The 21,432-nt window shown below is 42.7% G+C and overlaps 2 protein-coding genes across 7 annotated transcripts in view; both read left to right on the forward strand.

Moving 5' to 3' along the window:
* The window catches only part of LOC103108622 (protocadherin alpha-1-like), a 209,738-nt gene that overhangs the window by 180,217 nt on the left and 8,089 nt on the right, over positions 1 to 21,432 (forward strand).
* LOC103108553 (protocadherin alpha-C2) overlaps positions 1 to 21,432 on the forward strand; it is a 219,943-nt gene that overhangs the window by 140,575 nt on the left and 57,936 nt on the right. For 2 of the 6 annotated variants that reach the window (XM_007517502.3, XM_060179594.1), the window contains exon 1: positions 8,852 to 11,787. The exons of the other annotated variants lie outside the window; for them this stretch is intronic. In XM_007517502.3, coding sequence (XP_007517564.1) covers positions 9,214 to 11,787 — 2,574 coding nt within the window. In that variant the 5' untranslated portion in view covers positions 8,852 to 9,213. Of the gene's footprint in view, positions 1 to 8,851; positions 11,788 to 21,432 lie in introns of those variants that run through there. 6 annotated transcript variants of the gene reach the window in all.

Genomic DNA, 21,432 nt, shown 5'->3' on the forward strand with positions numbered 1-21,432 from the left:
GAGAGAGGAGGGGAAGACAGAGAGGGGGAGGGAAAGATAGACACCTGCAGACCTGCTTCAGGCGAAGGGACTCCACTGCAGGTGGGGAGCCTGGGACTCTAACCGGGATCATTAGGCCAGTCCTTGCACTTTGTGCCATGTATGCTTAACCCACTGCGCTACCTCCCTACTCCCAAAACATTTTTAATAAAAATATGTAAACAGAAAAGTCAGGCCGTAGTGCCACGGGTTAAGCGCACGTGGCGCAAAGCGCAAGGACCCGGCATAAGGATATGGGATGGAGCTCCGGGATCCCCACCTGCAGGGGAGTCGCTTCACAGGTGGTGAAGCAGGTCTGCAGGTGTCTATATCTTTCTCTCCCCCTCTTGTCTTCCCCTCCTCTCTCCATTTCTCTCTGTCCTATCCAATAGCAATGACATCAATAACTACAACAATAAAAACAACAAGGGCAACAAAAGGGAATAAATAAACATTTTTAAAAAGTTTTAAAAATATGTAAACAATGCCAAGGGATAAGGATGCAGTTTGGACCCAAAAAGTCAACAAGTAGAAGTCAGGGAGGTGGCTCAGCATCAGTGTCTGCTTCGCATGTGTGAGGCCTTGGGCACCATTTAAAAATATCAACAACTCTTTGATGTTCTAAACATATAAAGTTGCTTTTACAAATGAATCCCTCTTAGACAGGGTATAGGTTTGTTTGTTCCAAATAGCAAATATGATGTGCAAAGGGAAGAGAAACTGTGGAGTTCATTTAGTTGTAGCTGGGAAACACTTCAACTTTGAGGTACTGCAATGATATCTACATTTTTTTAAATAGAAAAAATATCCAAATCAATGAATGTTTTGGCTAAAATCCACTTGGTATTAAGGATGTTCTTTAGTGCCAAATTACCAACTTACTTTATTGTATGGCTAAAATCCCAAAACTTGCAAAGGATAAACAGGGTCAAAAAGGTTTTCTATTAAAGTAAGGAACCCCAAATGATGAATGGAAACTTGGAACACACTTTAATGAAAATTCTAGAAGCCAGAGATTATTTTAAATACAAATTTATAAGTTTGGAGCATGTGTCAGGTCTCATATAGAGTATTGATAGTGATTTTTGTTAATTAGAAACCTGGTATAATATGACAATTGCTGTTATTATCCCAGAAAGCTGTTGAACTGTCCTGAACACTTAATGCTGTCTTGTCACTGAGTAATTATAGAATGAAATAAGACCAGTGGTAGACCTTTGTATTTGCCCATTAGAACTACCCTTCCAGGTTAGCATAGTATTAGTAAGCACATTTTGACACTGTGATTCAAGCAATTATGAAATCACCTATTTCTGCTGTCTCACAGTATTTCTTCATTTATTTTCATAAGGGTATATTGGATGAATTTGTTTCATGTGTTCAGGAACTCCAGATCGAATGCTTGTAGCATTTCCTTTTTCAATGATTCTAGCAACTGAAAATATAAAATGTTCATGTCCAAACAATGTAATATTTATTTGGTTTACTTGAGGTTACTAGGTTTTAGTAACACCAGAGCGGTGCAAATGTCTTCATTTCTAAGTGCATAAACAAACATGTAAGAATTAGTAAGTTTTTGAAGGGACTTATATCAAGTTCAATGTCACTTTTTAAAAGAAGAGGAAATTTTGTTCTCTAGCCATATCTGTGCATTGTTTTTCCAGTTCTGTGGAAGCTCATTCATCTCCTTACCACTTATATTACCACTTTTCTGCTTCCTGTCTTCACTGATCTTGAAGTTCAAGTTTGGCTTAAACACTTTCTTCAGTGAAAAATAAGGAATTTGGATAAGATACTTTCTGAACATCTCAACACTGAACATTCTATGGTTCTTTCTAGAACATCTTAGTTGAGAATACTAGGGGCTGGGTGGTGAGTCACTTGGTTAAATGTACACATTACTGTGGGTTCAAGCTTCTGGTTCTAATCCCCCATCTGTAAAGGAAGCTTCATGAATGGTAAAACAATGCTTGCTGCAGGTGTCCCTCTCCCTTTCTATTCCTTATCTTCTCTCAAATTCTGTTTCATAAAATAAATAAATATTAAAAAGAATGAAAATATAGGTAGGAAGCAATGCTCCTAAATATTGAATAGTTTTATTTTATTTGTTAATATAGCATACCATTCAAGTCTTTAACCTATTCACCCAGCACCTTTTTATTGTCCAAAGATAGTTTACGTCTCTTTGTTAACCTTAAGCAATTTCCAAATGCCTTGTGGAAGAATTAACAGCATATTAGTTGTTCAGAACTAAAAAGAGAGCCTCTCTATCCCTAAAAAAGGCAATATATTCCTTCTGAACTGTCAAGAAAATTCACAGTATGTTTTATTTAAAAAAAAAAGCCTTTGTTACTTCCATATTCACTGGACGCTATATCCATTTAGAATGTTATGGTTGTATTGAAAAGTATTTTCTTTCTAGATATCCATAAAGACCAGAAATCCACTTCTTTTAAAGCAAGATATAATTATTTGATGGGAGAGATATGTAGAGAGAATGGAGGAAGAGCATATCACCGCTCTACCATCCATAGTACTCTCATGTCATGCTTGACTCAAACCCAGGGCCCTATGCACAGCAAGGAGTGTGCTCTGCTGACTGAGGTATCTCCTAGCCAACATGATGGAATTTTTAAGATCTGAGACCACATTGAACATTAAGATGTTCATTTGTACCCTCCCTGTTTTTAATGTGATGCTAGAATGAGCCCAGGGCCTTACACATGTACAGCATCACCAAGATGCCTCTCCAGCACAATTTCCCCCCCTATATTTTTTAGAGTAAATGAGAGGCACAGAAGCACCATCTTAGTATTCACAGAGTTCCCTTGGTATTGTCTGTGGTGCTCCATGTGGTGTTGGATGAAATGCAGCACTTCTTGAGTAGTAAACTGCATTCTACCTACTGAACCATCTCGTTGGTCCACTCATCTATCTGTTTCAAAATTGTCATATGTGTAGTTTGTGGAAATGTATAAAGACACAACTTAAACATGGAATATATATCCTTCCCTCTTTGGCAGGTCCCCTCTTGATGACTAACTCAAAGCCCAAATTAATGAGTGTGTCCTCTTGCCCTGTGACCAAAAGGCTCCAAATTGTTTGATTCCTCAAAGAAAAGGATGAGTAATGATGGTAATAATAGAGAATCGAAAATGTGTATGAATCAGGAAAGTTTGCTGAATGCTAGTGTTTTTCTTTTTTCTTTCCTTTTTTTTTTTTTTCCTCCAGGGTTATTGCTGGGGCTCAGTGCCTGCACCATGAATTCACTGCTCCTAGAGGCCACTCCCCCCCTTTTGTTGCCCTTGTTGTGGTTATTATTGTTGTTATTGATGTCGTTCATTGTTGGATAGGAAATCGAGAGAGGAGGGGAAGACAGAGAAGGGGAGATAGACACCTGCAGACTTGTTCACTGCCTGTGAAGCGACTCCCCTACATGTGGGGAGCCGGGGGCTGGAAACGGGATCCTTATGCAGGTCCTTGCACTTTGCGCCACGTGCGCTTAACCCGCTGTGCTACTGCCTGACCCCCGGTAGTGTTTTTCTTAATTTGGTTTTGCTGTGATTGGTTTTGCTCCTGTGCTCAGTGACCTCATGACATTTTACAAACACAGTTAAATAATACAATTGAGAAATACTGTTTCAAATTTTTTGTTTAGCATGGGGATAAATAAAACCCTGTTTAAGGCACTCTATTTACCCTGTTACTTATGAGAAGGGAATACCTTTAATTTATCAGTTGTAATTATAATACAAAATAGAAAGAATGATAACATGGTCCCTCTATTATACATTGTCCATAGATATAGCAGAAGAGAAGTACCAGAGTCGCAAACTCTTAAAAATAACCTGGAAGAACATGAAGCGGTATTAATTTATTTACTTATTTATTATAACATTTTTTTCAGTGTTTTTTTTTTTTTGCCTCCAGGGTTATCTCTGGGATTCAGTGCCTGCACTACTAATCCACTGGTCCTGAAGGCTATTTTTTCCTTTTGTTGCCCTTATTGTTTATCATTGTTATTATTGTTGTTGTTGTTGGACAGGACAGAGAGAAATCAAGAGAGATGGGTAAGACAGAGAGGGGGAGAGAAAGCTAGATACCTGCAGACCTGCTTCACTGCCTGTGAAGCGACCACTCTGCAGGTGGGGAGCTGAGGGCTCGAACAAGGATCTTTATACCGGTCCTTGCACTTCGCACTATGTACGTTAACCCGCTATGCCACCGCCTAGTCCCCTTATTATAACATTTTATACACTGTTGTGGTGCATAGAATTATACGTCATGCCTTCTACTTACAAGCTGCTTACAATAAGGTAAAGAAATAATATTAAGTATTTGTTTGTATTAAAGAATATCATGTGAGCATCAGAGATATGCAGACTGTGGAAACTGAACATTCTTTAGAATAGACAGTGCTGCATGGGTGAGACAGATGTTAAGCTGGACCTTGAGATGTACATAAAGTTTTGAAAGGGAGGAGAGAAAAATAAGTGCCCCCCCCACACTCTTTTGCCACCAGGGTTATTGCTGGAGCCCGGAATCAGCATGATGAATCTACTGTTCCCAGTAGCCTTTTTTCCTCCCTTTTGTTGATAGAGACAAAGAGAAATTGAGGGGGAAGAAGGAATAGATAGATACCTGCAGCACTGCTTCTCTGCTCATGAAGCTTCCCCCATGCAGATGGGGGCCTGGGGTTTGAACCCATGTCCTTGTGCATGGCATTGTGTGCACTTTACCAGGTGTGCTATCACCCTACCAAGGAGAAGCTGTTTTCTTTTTGAGAGAAAGCACAAGCAAGTTGTAAATTTAGTTATGCTCAAGAAGACCATTTAAGTACCTCTAAGTTCCAGGCTCTATGTGGAGTGCAGGATATTACAGCATGATAGGAAACTCTATTTTCTTTTGCTAAGATATTTTCAAATATCCTAAAAAGGTGTATCTCTTGTAATTATATAGACCTCCTGAAGGAATTCTCATGACAGAAGGTCCCTTTCCTTGATGATGAAGAAAAGAGATGGCCTTTTGTTTTCAAAATACAGAATAAGCTCTAATAATAATCCAGAAAGCTTAGCCTACTTTGGACACTCATCTTTTCCATCACATTGACTTTTTATCTGGCACAGTTGTGGGGAACAGTGGAGAATGGAACAGTTTCTACCATTGTTGTTTTACATTGAGAGCAAGGTCCTGTAGAGGCCCATAAAAGGGTTTGTTGTTCTTCATGGAGATGCCCAGTGATGATGGAGAGAGGGACCTTTTAGAGGTCTAGGCACATTATATCTATGTGGGAATCCCAGGATTCCCTGTCTAGGGCCCCAGATGATGAGGTGGCTTGGTTGTGACTAAAAGGGCCATCATTAAAGTGTGCCGGTCTTTTGCCCTTATTTATTATTATTATTATTATTTTGACACCAGAGTTATTGCTGGGTCTTGGTGCCTGCTCAATGCCACCATTACCAGTAGTCTTTTTTCCTTTTTTTCTTTCTTTCTCTCTCTTGTTGATAAAAAGTTAGCAGAAACAGAGAGAGGGAGAGACAGAGACAAAGAGAAGGAGAGATACCTACAGCACTGCTTGAGAAGCTTCTTTCCTGTGGGTGTGGACTAGAGACTTGCACCTGGGTCCTCTTGAATGATAAATTGTGCATTCTACTGGATGAGCCACTACCTGCCCCTACAAATTGTTTTATATACATGATAAGATATAACAGCCCTATGAATTCTATTTAGTATTTTCTTCCCAATTAAAACAAGTAACCTAAAACTTAGGTTAAGTAATATGGCCAAAGCCATATCAGTGGGAGTTGACTAACTCCAAGTCTGTGCTCCTAGTTCCCAGTCACTTGGCTGTTCTGCTTTCCCTTCTTTCCTCCCTCCTTTTCTTCCTCCTTCCATTTCTTTTTCTCCTTAAAAAAATTTTTTTTATTGCCACTAGGATTAATGCTGGGGCTTGGTGCCAGTACCACAAATCTTCTACTCCAAGTGGCCATTTTTTCCATTTTCCTACTTTCTATTTTATTTGACAGGACAGAGAGAAATTGGGAGGGGAGGGAAGATGGAAGAGGAGAAAGATGATACCTCTGACCTGCTTCACCACTTGTGAAAAGTTCCCTTTGTAGGCAAGGATCAGGGGCTTGAACCTGGGTCCTTGTGTTTGATGATATGTGTGCTTAACTGGGTGCACCCCTTTCTCCTTTCTTCTCCTCCTCCTACTCTTCCTCCTCCTCCTTCTTCTTCTTCTTCTCTCTCTCTCTCTCTATTAGAGTACTACTCAGTCCTGGTACTGGGGATTGAACTTGGAACCTCTTGAAAGTCCTGTGCATTATTGCTGTGCTCGTTGTCTCACTGCCACCCCTGCTCTTTTTTTTTTTTTTTTTTTTTGCCTTATGGGTTATTTCTGGGGCTGGGTGACTGCACTATGAATCCACTGCTTCTGTGGCCATTTTTTTTAAATTTAGGGATAGGACAGAGAGAAATTATGAGGGGAGGGAAAGATAGGGAGAGAGACAGACACCTGCAGACCTGCTTTACTGCTTGTTAAGTGACCCCCTGCAGGTGGGAAAGAGCACACTTCATACTATGTGTTGTTTAACTGGTGTGCCACCGCCTGCCTCCTGCCCCTGGGAGGTCTAGGAAGAAATTCATAAATGGTGTGGTTGAGGCATTAATGTTTGTACACAGGGCACTTGTCAACAATCCAAGCAGTTGTGATATGCCAGTTAGTAAAGTTGAAAGGGTACAAAGCACAATAATGTGAGGAACTAATTCATTGTCCTGCCAAGCCTAGAGAATACCATCTCTTTAACAGAATGTCTTTGAAAAGGTGGCTGATTTGTATTGACTGCCTTTTCAGTCACTGAGGGAATAAATATTAGTTAAAGCTTATGATCCTGGCATATCAAATTGGACAACCTGGCAGGTGTCTTCACTAAAAGATGACAAGACTGCTGAAAGACAAACAAGCTCTGGTCTTTGTTCCAAGATGTGACACTTGGGGACTTCCATGTGACATCTGGGCACTTTCACTGAAACATTGCCAAGCCTCTGTCACTTTAGTCTCTTCCTTGAGTGCCTGCGATCTTTTCAGGGGCATAGATGCAGGAATGGTCAGCACTCAGGGGTCAGTGTCCTGAACTGTGGGCAGAGTTGACAGTGACTGTGAGGGTCTTGGGAGGAGATGAGGGAAGAAAAGGTCTCTCTTCCTGACAACTTATAACTTGATTCCACTTATAAGCCATTTATTTTCAGAAGTAAGTGATGGGTGAAGACATAGGCTAGGTTTACAGTTTGTGCACTTGAGAGTTTATGACTTCCTGGGATCAAATTACCATGGCAAACAGACAGAGTTACTGAAGGGACATTGTGGGAAGAAGCAAAAATGGAGAAGCCAGAGACCTTAGAAAGGAGACAGGAATAGAATGTGATAGAAATTGCTTCCCACTCGGCACTCTTGAGAGAACAAAAGGACAAATAAGAAGCAGCAGTGATTGGGGGGAAGCTGGGAGCTTCTCCGAAATAAAATTGGCTAGGCTGTGTTGTCAGCAAGTGTACTTGGTGAGGGGAAGGGAGGAATGTGCCAGTGCAGGCCTTTGAAATCTGGTGACAGGATCCTTACTATGGCCCCTCCCTCCAGCTCCTCAAGGAGGGAAGTATGCCAGATGTCAGGTCTCATCCTGGCTTTTCCAGCTCAGAGCTAGAGAGTGACATATACAGAGAGAGTTAGCAGAGGGAACGTTGGGGACTGGGGGGGGGGGGAGGATATTTTAGTGAGTATCTTTTGCATATGTGGCAAAAGAGAGGCTGTTCAGAACAGAGAAACAGAGGCAATGGCACAGCGTGGAAATGCTTCCTCTGATCCTTCTTCACTGAAGAGAACTGGTTATGCTCTGCCTCTGTAGTAATACAAGGGGGGAGTCTTAGGGAACTGACAGAGAGGTGTTACTATTAATGGAAGATAAGCTGTAGTCACTGGGATTACTGGCTATCATCAGATAAAACCCAGTCTCCTACATTTTGTTTAACAACAGCAGACTCAGTGATTTGAAGGGAAGTCCACATTTCAGCCAGGTTTGGGAGATCAGGAGTAACTTTCTTGATTTAATGGTTTTGCATGCTCTAGAAGACATTGCCATCCATTAAAGAAAAACATTCTAAATCACTTTTGAGAGAACAAAGAAATGTCTTGTGTGATAAATGAAAAAGATTTAAAATAAAATATGGGAAAGTCTCAAGGAAAGCCCTCTTAAAAACTGACGGAATCTCCCCTCCCTCATCATGATTAAAGGGGGGTCAAATGAGAGCTTAGCCTGCAGCTTCCTGTAGCCATTTTTTTTTTTTTAAAGAGAATCAAAAACCTTAAGTGTTGGTTATTTGCCAAGGCACACACTGAAAATAAGGGTCACCTGGCTAGCTAGGAGCAGAATGGACTGTTGGATCTCAGAACACTAATTTCAAGAATGGTCCAAAAGAGGATACCACTGCCCGTCCCCTCCCTTTGCCCTAGGAGACGACTAGATTACTTTGTACAATTTAGGAGGACTCCAGGGGAAATGTTGGGTCTTGTAAACAGTCCCACAACCTGGGACTTGCAAGCGGCTCCACTGCAGTTTATTTCCTTTGAGTGAGGAGCCGCCGCCCAAGTGTCCGTACTTAACTAAGGTCCCCAGTTCATGTTCCTCAACTGCGCTTGGAAATCTTTTCCTGGGGAGCTGAGAGCCTAGTCCGAGACTTAACAGCTTTTCCTAGAAAAAGCTCTTTGCAAGACTCTTGAAGCAGCGGAGGGACGGCGGGGACTGGGAGATCGGGACGGTGGGGGCGGGGAGGAAGGGAGTGGCGCGTCCCGCGGTCTGCTGGGAGCCGGCGGGAGCCGAGCTGGAGCAGCAGGCAGAGCAGTGGGGGGTCGCCGCCCGCAGCCTCGTGCGGACTGGGGGCCGGACTCGCAGATTACGTTTCCCCTCCCCCTGGAGCTGGAGCGGCGGCGGCCAGACACCAGCTTGGCTGAGCGGCTCGCGGAGGAGCTGGGCGATGGGGAGGCTGCAGGGGCGGTGGGGCCCGGAGCCCTCGCGCCGGCCCGCGCGGGGAGCGGCCCCGGGCGTTTGCTAGCGCGTGAGCGGAGGCGGGGCCCGGGCGGGGAGCGCGGCTCGGGAAGCTGCTGCCTCGGGCCCTGCCCGCCTGCCTCCGCCGCGGCTGGTGGCGATGGAGCTGGCGGCCACCAGACCCCGAGCGACATCGCGCCCACGACTCCCGGCACCCATGCCCTGGCTGCTGTTGCTGCTGCTGCTTCTGCTTCTGCTGCCGCTGCCGGGCCCAGCGGCCTCCCAGCTGCGCTACTCGGTGCCGGAGGAGCAGGCGCCCGGAGCGCTCGTGGGCAACGTGGCCCGCGCGCTGGGGCTGGAGCTGCGGCGCCTGGGGCCAGGCTGCCTGCGCATCAGCCATCTGGGCTCGCCCAGCCCGCGCTACCTGGAGATGGACCTGACGAGCGGAGCGCTCTTCGTCAACGAGCGCATTGACCGCGAGGCGCTGTGCGAGCAGCGGCCCCGCTGCCTGCTCAGCTTGGAGGTGCTGGCGCACAGTCCGGTGGCTGTGAGCGCAGTGGAGGTGGAGGTCCTGGACATCAACGACAACTCGCCGCGCTTCCCGCGGCCTGACTACCAGCTTCAGGTCAGCGAGTCGGTGGCGCCAGGGGCGCGTTTTCACATAGAGAGCGCGCAGGACCCGGACGTGGGCGTCAACTCAGTGCAGAGCTACCAGCTCAGCCCCAGTGAGCACTTCGAGCTGGACCTTAAGCCCCTACAGGAGAATAGTAAGGTTCTGGAGCTGGTGCTGCGGAAGGGACTGGACCGCGAGCAGGCGGTCTGGCACCATCTGGTCCTCACGGCTGTGGACGGGGGCAGCCCGGCCCGCTCCGGCACAGCGCAGATCTCTGTGCAAGTCCTGGACACGAACGACAATTCTCCCGCCTTCGACCAGTCCACTTACCGCGTCCAGCTGCGGGAGGATGCGCCCCCTGGCACCCTGGTGGTAAAGCTGAACGCCTCTGACCCGGATGAGGGCTCCAATGGCGAGCTCAGGTACTCCTTGAGTAGCTACACGTCTGACCGGGAGAGGCAGCTCTTCAGCATCGACGCCAGCACCGGGGAAGTGCGGGTCAGTGGAGCCCTGGATTACGAGGAGGCTTCTTCCTATCAGATCTATGTGCAGGCCACTGACCAGGGTCCAGTGCCCATGGTGGGTCACTGCGAGGTTCTGGTGGACATTGTGGACGTGAACGACAATGCACCAGAGGTGGTGCTCAGGGACCTGTACAGCCCAGTGCCTGAGGATGCTGCACCCAACACCCTAGTGGCTCTTCTCAGTGTCAGTGACCAAGACTCAGGCTCCAACCAGAGAGTGAGCCTGGGTCTGGAAGTCACATTGCCTTTCCGCCTGAACGGCATTGGAAACTCCTACACTCTAATGGTGAGTGGCCCTCTGGACAGGGAGCGTGTAGCTGCCTATAACATCACAGTGACAGCCACTGATGGTGGAGTGCCACAGCTCACATCCCAGCGGACACTGCAGGTTGTGATCTCTGACATCAACGACAACCCACCAGGCTTCCTGCAGGACTACTACTCTATCTATGTCCAGGAGAACAATCTGCCAGGGGTGTTGCTCTGCACCGTGCAAGCCACAGACCCAGATGAGAAGGAGAACGCAGAGGTGACTTACTCCCTCCTGGAGAAGGAGGTTCAAGGGCTACCAGTCACCTCCTATGTCTCCATCGACAGTGCCAGTGGCAGCCTTTATGCTGTCAACTCATTTGACTATGAGAAGTTCAGGGAGTTCTATGTGATCGTGGAGGCCCGGGACAAGGGGAACCCACCATTGAGCAGCACTGTGACCACCAATGTGTATGTGGTGGACATGAATGACCATGCCCCTCATATCCTGTACCCTACCTCAACCAACTCCTCAGCAGCCTTTGAGATGGTGCCTCGAAGTGCCCCTGCTGGCTACCTGGTCACCAAAGTTATAGCCATGGACTCAGACTCTGGGCAGAATGCTTGGCTCTTTTACCATCTGGTCCAGACTTCTGACCTGGACCTCTTTAAAGTAGAGCTACATACAGGAGAAATTAGGACTACCAGGAAAGTGGGAGATGAGAGTGGAACCACTTTTAACTTGACTGTGTTGGTTCGAGATAATGGAGAGCCATCACTCTCATCCTCTGTGGCCATTACAATTGCTGTGGTGGACAGGGTTTCCAGAATCCTTCCTGATACTCAGAGACATGTGAAGAACTCTCGGACATACTCTGAAATCACGCTTTATTTAATCATAGCATTAAGCACAGTGTCTTTTATATTTCTTTTGACAATCATTGTCCTGAGCATCATTAAGTGCTACCACTACACTGCATATGGTACTGCGTGCTGTGGAGGCTTCTGTGGAGTGAGGGAGCGGTGCCCTGCAGAACTGTACAAGCAGGCCAATAACAACATTGATGCTAGGATTCCACATGGCCTCAAAGTACAGCCTCACTTCATTGAAGTGCGAGGGAATGGCTCCCTCACAAAGACTTACTGCTATAAGGCCTGTCTGACAGCAGGCTCAGGGAGTGACACTTTCATGTTTTACAACACAGGGGCGCAGACAGGACCAGGACCAGGACCTGGACCTGGGGGAGCCCAGGCATCAGCCAGGGACAGCAGGCACCTCACAGGTCAAAGTGGACAGAGTGCTGGGAACCTGATTATTCTAAAAAATGAGTCTGTTTCTCAGAATGAGGTGAGAATAATAGTCAAGGGGTCTTCCATGGATTTTTTTTTCACCTCTCCACCCCAATATTTTATGGTTGGTTATATTGAGTGATTAATAATGTCAGGGATTGTCTGGTAAACTGTGTGTGTATATATCTGTTTTGACTATGTTATTTTTTTTTTTAGAAAAAGAGTATATTCTAGAGTATTTACTTTCTCATTCCATTTCAGATAATATGAAGGGCTGACTTTAAAATTGGGAGATTAAGCTGAGTCTTAAATATTTTATATTAAGCACAGTTCTGTAGAGAAATAGAACAGGTTTGAGAATAAGATGATGCTGGGGGTACTGCTAAGCAAAAGAAGGAGAAATGGCCTCTGCTGTATCATCTGCAGGAGCAGGTCTCTTGAAATCCTATAGGAATACTGTTTTTGAAAAGTTCTGAGACTTCTAGATGCTGTGGTCACCTCTGTATACTGCTCCTGTTTACACATTGGAGTGTCTACAGTGGAAACCATCCTGCCACATATTTCTAGTAATTGCTTTGAATTAACCCAATCAGATCTTCAGGAAATTATAATGTAGACCTCACTTTAAACCAAACTTTACTTTGTTTGATATGGTAACTCTTCTGTAGGGGGTTATCAGAGGAAATAATGGCAAGGTCTAGAGCTCAAGAACTAGTTTGTTTTGTTGGGCCAGGGAGATGTCAGAATGAGTGGGCTAGGGATATGGGGTGGTGGTGGTGAATACTAGGTCAAGGTTGGATTGGGAAGAAGGAAAAGGGGGGGAGGAGAGGAACACCTCTACTAGTTATTTATTTATTTATTTTGCATACTCTGAATTCATTGTAAGAGGATTTCTGAGCTTTTAGCTTAAACAGTCTGTAATCTGATTTCCTGGTGACAGTTCCTATGGTTTTGATGAGCTGTGAAGTAGCTTCTATTGTTCCTCTGTCTTTGAGTTAAATGTCAATACTTCAAGCAATACCTCAATATGTTCCAGAGTACACATTTATATTCTGAATCTAAAATCTGGTTTTCAGTAGCTCTAAAAGGCTTGGAAAGTACATGGTTTGCTATACATGAAGACAGATGTTAGTTAACACAATGGGTTTAGGTTTGGGGGTCGGCTAGGCCACTTAGTATTGTGAAGAATAGATTTAAGTTTCTGGACAGTTTATGGATGTATAGTGTGTCTCCAGATACATATTTGAAATAACAGACAACTTGAATTTCATAAGTCAAAACTTTGTCCCATAAATAATGATAAAATGTGGGGGCCAGGCAGGGGTGCAACTGGTAAAGGATATAATTTACCATGTGCAAGGACCTAGGTCCAAGTTCCATGACCCCCACCTGCAGGGAGGGAGTTTCATGAGTGATGGAGCAGGCTGCTTGTGGCGCTCTCTCTCTCTTCCCTCTTTCTTATCTCTTTTCTTACTTCTTCTTTATATCAACTTTATTTGATAGAAACAGCAGAAATCAAGAGGGGAAAGGGTGATAGAGAGGGAGGGAGACACAGAGATACCTGCAACACTGCTTCACTCATGAAGCTTTCTCTCTTCAGGTGAGGACTAGGGGCTCAAACTCAGGTAACATGTGAGCTTAACCAGGTGCCCCACCAACCGGACCCTCTTATTTTTGTCTCTATCATAATTTAAACAAACAAAAACAATTCCTTCCTTTTAAAAAATGACCAGTTGCTAGCCTCTTAAACCATGGCTTTGCAAATAGAACTTTTAGAACTAGTATACATGAGTTAATATTTCCTTCTCTCTCTATATATATATTTTTTTTCCCTTTTGTTGCCCATTTTTTCATTGTCTGTGTAGTTATTATTGTTGTTATTGTTTGTCGTCATTGTTAGGACAGAGAGAAATGGAGAAAGGAGGGAAAGACAGAGAGGGAGAGAGAAAGATAGATACCTGCAGACCTGCTTCACCACCTGTGAAGCGACTCCCCTGCAGGTGGGGAGCTGGGGGCTCAAACCTGGATTCTTACTCCTGTCCTTGCGCTTTGCGCCAGTCACGCTTAGCCTGCTGCGCTACCGCCTGACTCCCCTCCTTCTATATATTTTTGATGTATTTTCACTAACACAGTTTTTAATAATATATAAAATGTAGAGAATAAAATCATACTATGTTCATGTTAATCTAGGGAGAATTAATACATAAGCCAAGGAAAGATAAGTTGAGAGGACTTTTCATGTACATTGTAAATAGACTTATCAGAAAAACCTGATGTCAATTAATGCCAAGCAGCCACAAGAGGCAAATCTAAGTGTTTCCAGAATTCTTTACAATCATAGCTTTTGGAAGCATGTGAAAGGACTCAGCATTAAATGAGGATGCTGTAGACATCTGTTTAACAAATTCCTGTGATGCCCTCAGGGGCCTGGGGTGGGCTGCAGGTGGTGAAGAGGTCCAGAGAGCAGGCTAGGGCAGAGTCAGCTTTGCTGCCAGCTGTGAGCCTGAGTCTCAGAGGAAGAGCACTCTTACTCTCCTCCTCCTGGCTCAAGGCTTAGGGGCAATTTGATACATGAACTATTTCTGTCTTACACTGACCTTAACATGTGCTTTAGTACACAAACCTTGAATCTAGAAGACAAATTATGTCAGAAAAGTGCCTGCCCTGTGGGATTTTACCAGCAGAGCACATTACTTTGATAAAGGCAAAATCCAGACCTCTAGGACCTGTGTTGTCACAGAATGGAAAAATGGGAGTAAACTCTATACTACTCTGAAAATTATCACTTATAGATCAACCTGCTAGACATCATTTTTAGGCTTTCTCTTTTTCCTCTCTAGCTACTTCAGATGACAGGAGAATCCAGGATGCAACTAATGCTATATGCCTTCATTAAAATTAGATGGGGATTGGAAAGAATGAGTAAGGGAATTTTGTACTCACTGACACCCTACTATATATACACAAATTCTCATTTGCAATGTAAAGTTTTATTACCTATCAGACATACATTAAACATCAGTCATCAGCATCTGGCATTCAAGGAAACAAGCTCAGATAGGTTAAGTAACATACACAGTCATAATGCAAGGGTGCTTTAAGCCATGTCTGACTGCAAAGATTCTGCTTTTTGAAATAGCATGAGTAGACAAAAATTCCAATATGTGTACTGCTTTGGATATAGGGCACTCAGACATTTAAGCTACAACTTGATCATATACTATAGTCTTAACTGCTTTTGGAGAGTAGTGCTAGTATAAAGTCACGAATGGGAGTGTAAGTGAAGAAAAGTGTTACTATCAAGCAAATATACCTTTACTTGCCTTACTGTTAGAAAAGCCTGTTAAAAACCCTTTATCCCTGTTCTTTCTCTGATTTCTCTCTTGCTCCACATTAAACATCAGCATTTAATACTAGACTCTAATCTTCTAGTGGGTTTTTACCTCCAGTGAGCTTATTTCATGAGCCACCTATGCAGTGAGGTTTGTGAAGTAGTTGTTTGGCAATAGGGCAGAATTTCTCTTTGGAGATTTCTGAAAATCTGATATTAAATGTGTCTGGTACTCTTTTCAGTGTCTCCAAGGAAGGAAAATTTAAGGTGGATTCTGTGACTGCTAATGAGTCACTCTGGAGTGTTGTGTGCAGATTTATCCAGCTGCACCCTAGCCCATAGTTGACATATGGGAATTAGAAGAGCAGCAAAAATTGTTAAGTTTGTATTTAATTTCTCTTATCTTAAAGTAGTTCATAGTCACCAAATCTTTAGTTATTTCTGCCCTGTGTGTGTATTTTCACCATAATTTCAGATTCAGTGACTGGAAGAGTTAACCCTTCTTTTAGTAGTAGCTAATTTATTTCCTCTTGGACTGACTTTTTTTTTATCTGTTGACACTGTTCAGGATCAGAATTTACATTTTATTTAAAGTAAGATTGTGGTAAATTTACAACAGCTTCACAGTGGGCAAGAAAAGGCTAACAAATCCTATCTATAAACTTCCATTTTGTTATTTTATCCTATAATGGTCACATTTGAGTGCGTGGGGCTGTTTTGTTTGGCTGTTTTCATACTGGTTATAGGACTAATCTGAATAAAAAGGCTCATTTTCTTTGGTCTAATAATTTCTTGAAATTACCTCCTTCCTCTGTACTACAGATCTGCTGAGCCAGATGGAACTATGGCTGAACTCTTCTTTGTCTTTTTATTTTGTACATACTCTGGCTGATGAAGAAATCTATTTATTGTAGCTTGGATGTCATTGGCTTACCCTTTTCTCTGACCCAGCAGTGAGCCATCACATGGGCATCTGGTCTACCTCAGAACACTCTGCAGGGACACAGCCTGACATATTATAAATTGTCTATTGGCATGCTGTCTGCTTGACAAAATAGCAAAGTCTTTCGGGATACTTGTGTTGGTTGCCCACCAAATTTTGCTCTCCATGAGAAGTCAAAATAATTTAAGTTTCCAAATTTTTGAGGAGGAAAAATTGCTGCCCCCAAGCTCAGAGATTTAGCTAAATTTAATGGGCATTTACAGGTGCCTTTTTTCACACTTTGTATTTTTCTCTCCCTCCCCAATTTCTTTATTGGGGAATTAATGTCTTACATTCAACAGTAAATACAATAGTTTCTACATGCATAACATTTATCCATTTTCCATATAACAATACAACCCCCACTAGGTCCTCTGTCATCCTTCTTGGACCTGTATTCTCCCCCCCCCCCCCCGCCCCAGAGTCTTTTACTTTGGTGCAATACGCCAATTCCAGTTCAGGTTCTACTTGTGTTTTCTCTCTTGATCTTGTTTTTCAACTTCTGCCTGAGAGTGAGATCATCCCATATTCTTCCTTCTGTTTCTAACTTATTTCACTTAACATAAATTTTTTAAGGTCCATCCAAAATCAGCTGAAAATGGTGAAGTCACCATATTTTATAGCTGAGTAGTATTCCATTGTGTATATATACCACAACTTGCTCAGCCACTCATCTGTTGTTGGACGCCTGGGTTGCTTCCAGGTTTTGGCTATTACAAATTGTGCTGCCAAGAACATATGTGTACATAGATCTTTTTGGATGGGTGTGTTGGGTTCCTTAGGATATATCCCCATGAGACAAATTGCTGGATCATATGGTAGGTCCATTTCTTGAAATTACCTGCTTCCTCTGTACTACAGATCTGCTGAGCCAGATGGAACTATGGCTGAACCTTCTGAGAGTTCTCCAGACTGTTCTCCACAGAGGTTGGATCAATTGACATTCCCACCAGCAGTGCAGGAGGGTTCCTTTGACCCCACAACCTCTCCAGCATTTGCTGCTGCTGCATTTTCTGATGTATGACATTCTCACAGGAGTGAAGTGGTATCTCATTGTTGTGTTTATTTGCATTTCTCTGACAATCAAAGACTTGGAGCATTTTTTCATGTGTTTTTCAGCCTTTTGGATCTCTTTTGTGGTGAATATTCTGTCCATGTCCTCCCCCCATTTTTGGATGGGTTTATTTGTTGTCTTGTTGTTGAGTTTGGCAAGCTCTTTATATATGTTGGTTATTAAACTCTTGTCTGATGTATGGCATGTAAAGATCTTCTCCCATTCTGTGAGGGGTCTCTTGGTTTGGGTAGTGGTTTCTTTTGCTGTGCAGAAGCTTTTTAATTTGATACAGTCCCATAGGTTTATACTTGCCTTATTCTTTGTAGTTGGATTCGTTTTGTTGAAGATGTCTTTAAAATTTCTGTGGAAAAGAGTTCTGCCAATATTTTCCTCTAAGTATCTAATAGTTTCTGGTCTAACATCCAAGTCCTTGATCCACTTGGATTTTTTTTTTTTTTTTTTTTGTATTTGGTGAAATATAGTGGTTCAGTTTCATTCTTCTGCATGTTTCAACCCACTTTTCCAACACCGTTTGTTGAAGAGACTCTGCTTTCCCCATTTAATAGTCTGGGCCCCTTTGTCAAAGATTAGATGTCCATAGGTGTGGAGGCTTACTTCTGGGCTTTCAGTTCTATTCCACTGGTCAGTATGTCTATTCATGTTCCAGTACCAAGCAGTTTTGATGACAATGACCCTATAATACAACTTGAGATCTGGGAGTGTGATGCCTCCAGTTCTGTTCTTTCTTCTCAATATTGTTTTGGCAATTCTAGGTCTTTCCTGGTTCCAGATAAACATTTGTAGCATTTGTTCTATTGTCCTAAAAATGTGCTTGGCATCTTGATGGGGGGGATATCATTAAATTTGTATATGGCTCTGGGTAGTATATTCATTTTGATGATGTTAATTCTTCCAACCCAGGAACATGGAATATCTTTCCACTTCTTTGTGTCTTTTTAATTTCCTTGAGTAGTGACTCATAGTTTTCAGTATACAAGTCTTTCACTTCTTTGGGTAGGTTTATTCCTAGATATTTTATTGTTTTTGTTGCTACTGTAAAAGGAATTGATTTCTGGATTTCAACTTCTTCTAACGTAATGTTTGCATAGAGGAATTCCACTGACTATTAAATGTTACTTTTGTAGCCTGACATCTTACTGTATTGCCTGATGATTTCCAAAAGCTTCTTGCTGGTTTCCTTAGGTTTTTCTATGTATACTATCATGCCATCTGCAAATAGGGAAAGTTTGACTTCTTCTCTTCCAATCTGTATGCCTTTAATTCCTTGCTCTTGCCTGATTGATATGGCAAGAACTTCCAACATTATGTTGAATAGACAGGGCAGCCCTGTCTAGTACCTGATCTGAGGGGAAATGCTTCCAGTTATTGACTATTGAGTATGATGTTGGCTGTAGGTTTGCTATATATAGACTCCACTATCTTCAGGAATTTTCCATCTATTCCCATTTTTTTGTAGTATTATGTAGTGTAGGGATGTTGTATATTGTCAAAGGCTTTCTCTGCATCTATTGATATAACCATATGGTTTTTGGTCTTGCTTTTGTTGATATGGTGGATCACATTGATTGATTTACGTATATTAAACCAACCTTGCATGCCTGGGATAAACTCCACTTGGTCATGATGAACAATCTTTTTAATATACTGCTGTATCCAGTTGGCTAGAATTTTGTTCAATATTTTAGCATCTATGTTCATCAGAGATATTGGTCTGTAGCTTTCTTTTTTGGTTGTGTCCCTGTCTGCTTTTGGTATCAAAGTGATGTTGGCTTCATAGACGTTGGAAGGGAGTATTCCAGTGTCTTCAATCTTCTGGAAGACTTTTAAAAGTAGAGGTATCAGGCCACCAGGATGCTGGCCAGGCTTCCCTGGATTGAAGACCATACCAATGTGTCCTGGAGCTCAGCTTCCCAGAGACACATCTTACTAGGGAAAGAGAGAGGCAGACTGGGAGTATGGACCGACCAGTCAACGCCCATGTTCAGCGGGGAAGCAATTACAGAAGCCAGACCTTCTACCTTCTGCAACCCTCAACGACCCTGGGTCCATGCTCCCAGAGGGCTAGAGAATGGGAAAGCTATCATGGGAGGGGGTGGGTTATGGAGATTGGGTGGTGGGAATTGTGTGGAGTTGTACCCCTCCTACCTTATGTTTTTGTTCATTAATCCTTTCTTAAATAAAAAATTAAAAAAAAGTAGAGGTATCAGTTCTTTTTATTTATTTAAGAAAGGAGACATTAACAAAACCATAGGATAGGAGGGGTACAACTCCACACAGTTCTCACCACCTGATCTCCATATCCCATCCCCTCCCCTGATAGCTTTCCCATTCTCTGTCCCTCTGGGAGTATGGACCCAGGGTCGTTGTGGGTTGCAGATGGTGGGAGGTCTGGCTTCTGTAATTGCTTCCCCGCTGAACCTTTGAAGGTTTTGTAGAATTCTTTTGTAAAACCATCTGGTCAAGGACTTTTATTCTTGGGAAGGCTTTTGAATAACTGTTTTAATTTCATTAGCTGTGATGGGCCTTGTTCATATTATCTACTTCCTCTTTACTTAGTTTTGGAAGTTGGTAGGTATCTAGGAAATTGTCCATTTCTTCTAAGTTCTCTAGCTTGGCGGCATATAGTTGTTCATAGAAGCCTTGCATGATATGTTGAATTTCTGCAGTGTCTGTTATGATATCTCCTCTTTAATTTAGTATCCGATTTATTTGGGTCTTCTCCCTTTTTTGTTTTGTGAGTCTGGCTAAAGGCTTGTCGATTTTGTTCACTCTTTTGAAGAACCAATATTTACTTTTGTGGATCTTTTGTATGGTTTTCATATTTTCAGTGTTATTGATTTCTGCCCTAACTTAAGTTATCCTTCTGGTTGCTTTAGGGTTTCTTTGGTTCTTCTTCTTCTAGGTCTTTAAGATGTGCAATCAGGCTGTTTATTTGTGTTTTTTCTTGTTTCCTAATGTGTGCTTGTATGGCTATGAACTTCCATGTCAGTACGCCTTAGTTGTGTCCCAAATATTTTGATAGCTTGTGTCTTTATTTTCATTGAAGTCTCGAAACATTTTGATTTCTTCATTTATTTCATCTTTGACCCAGTAGTTGTTAAGTAGTGTACTGTTGGGCTTCCACATTTTGGGACTATTACTAGTCTTTTGTTGATTGTTAAGTTTAGTTTAATTCCACTGTGGTCTGAGAAGATGCTTGGGATGATTTCAATGCTCTTGAATTTGCTGATGCTGTCTTTGTGGCCTAACATATGGTCTGTCCTTGAGAATGACCCATGTGGACTTGAATAGAATATGTATTCCAGTTTCTTAGGATGAATGATTCTGAAAATATCCAATAGTTCTAGTTTATCTATCTCTTCATTTAGCTCCCTCATGTCTTTATTGATTTTCTGCCTGGATGATCTGTCAAGTTGAGAGAGTGGGGTGTTGAAGTCCCCTACTATGACTGTTTTGCTGTTAATATATTGCTGTAGCTCTTTCAGTAGATGTTTGATGTTTTCAGATGGCTTCTTATTGGGTGCATAGATGTTAATAATTTCTATGTCCTCTTGATTGACTGATCCATTGAGCATTAAGTAGTGTCCATCCCTATCTTTTTAAATTTTATTTATTTTAAAGTCTGTCATGTCAGATATGAGAATAGCTGTTCCTGCTCCTTTTTGTGGGCCATTGGCTTGTATGATAGTTTTCCATCCTTTCACTTTGAGTCTGTGTTTGGCTTCTTGAGTAGGTGGGCTTCCTGTAGACAGCATATTGTTGGATTGTGTTTTCTGAGCCATCTTCCTACTCTGTGTCTTTTAATAGGTGAATTCGGGCCATTGACATTTATTGCTATCAAAGATTGAAGATATTTTATTGCCATTCTTGTAGAGTTTTCTGATATAAGGCCTATTTATGGTTGTCTCACTGTTTATAGGAGACCTTTCAGAACTTCTTTCAGGGCAGGATTGGTGATAGTTGATTCTTTCAACTGTTGCTTGTACAAGAAGGTTTATATGCCTCCATCTAGTCTGAATGACAGTCTTAACAGGATACAGTATTCTTGGTTGAAAGACTTTCTCATTGAGCACTTGATAGCTATCTTGCCATTCTCTTCTGGTCTGTAGTGTTTGTGTTGAGAAGTCTGCAGCTAATCTTAAGGATTTTCCTTTATAGGTGACTCTTTGTTTTTCTCTTGCAGCCTTCAGGATCCTTTCTTTATCCTTATTCATTTCCGTTATAAATAGGATGCGTCTTGGTGTCTTTAAGTCTGGGTTAATTCTGTTTGGGACCCTCTGGGCTTCTTGAACCTTTATGTCTTTTATGTTGTCTA

This window comes from Erinaceus europaeus, chromosome 2 (assembly GCF_950295315.1).
Source record: "Erinaceus europaeus chromosome 2, mEriEur2.1, whole genome shotgun sequence".
Taxonomy (NCBI): Eukaryota; Metazoa; Chordata; class Mammalia; order Eulipotyphla; family Erinaceidae; genus Erinaceus; species Erinaceus europaeus.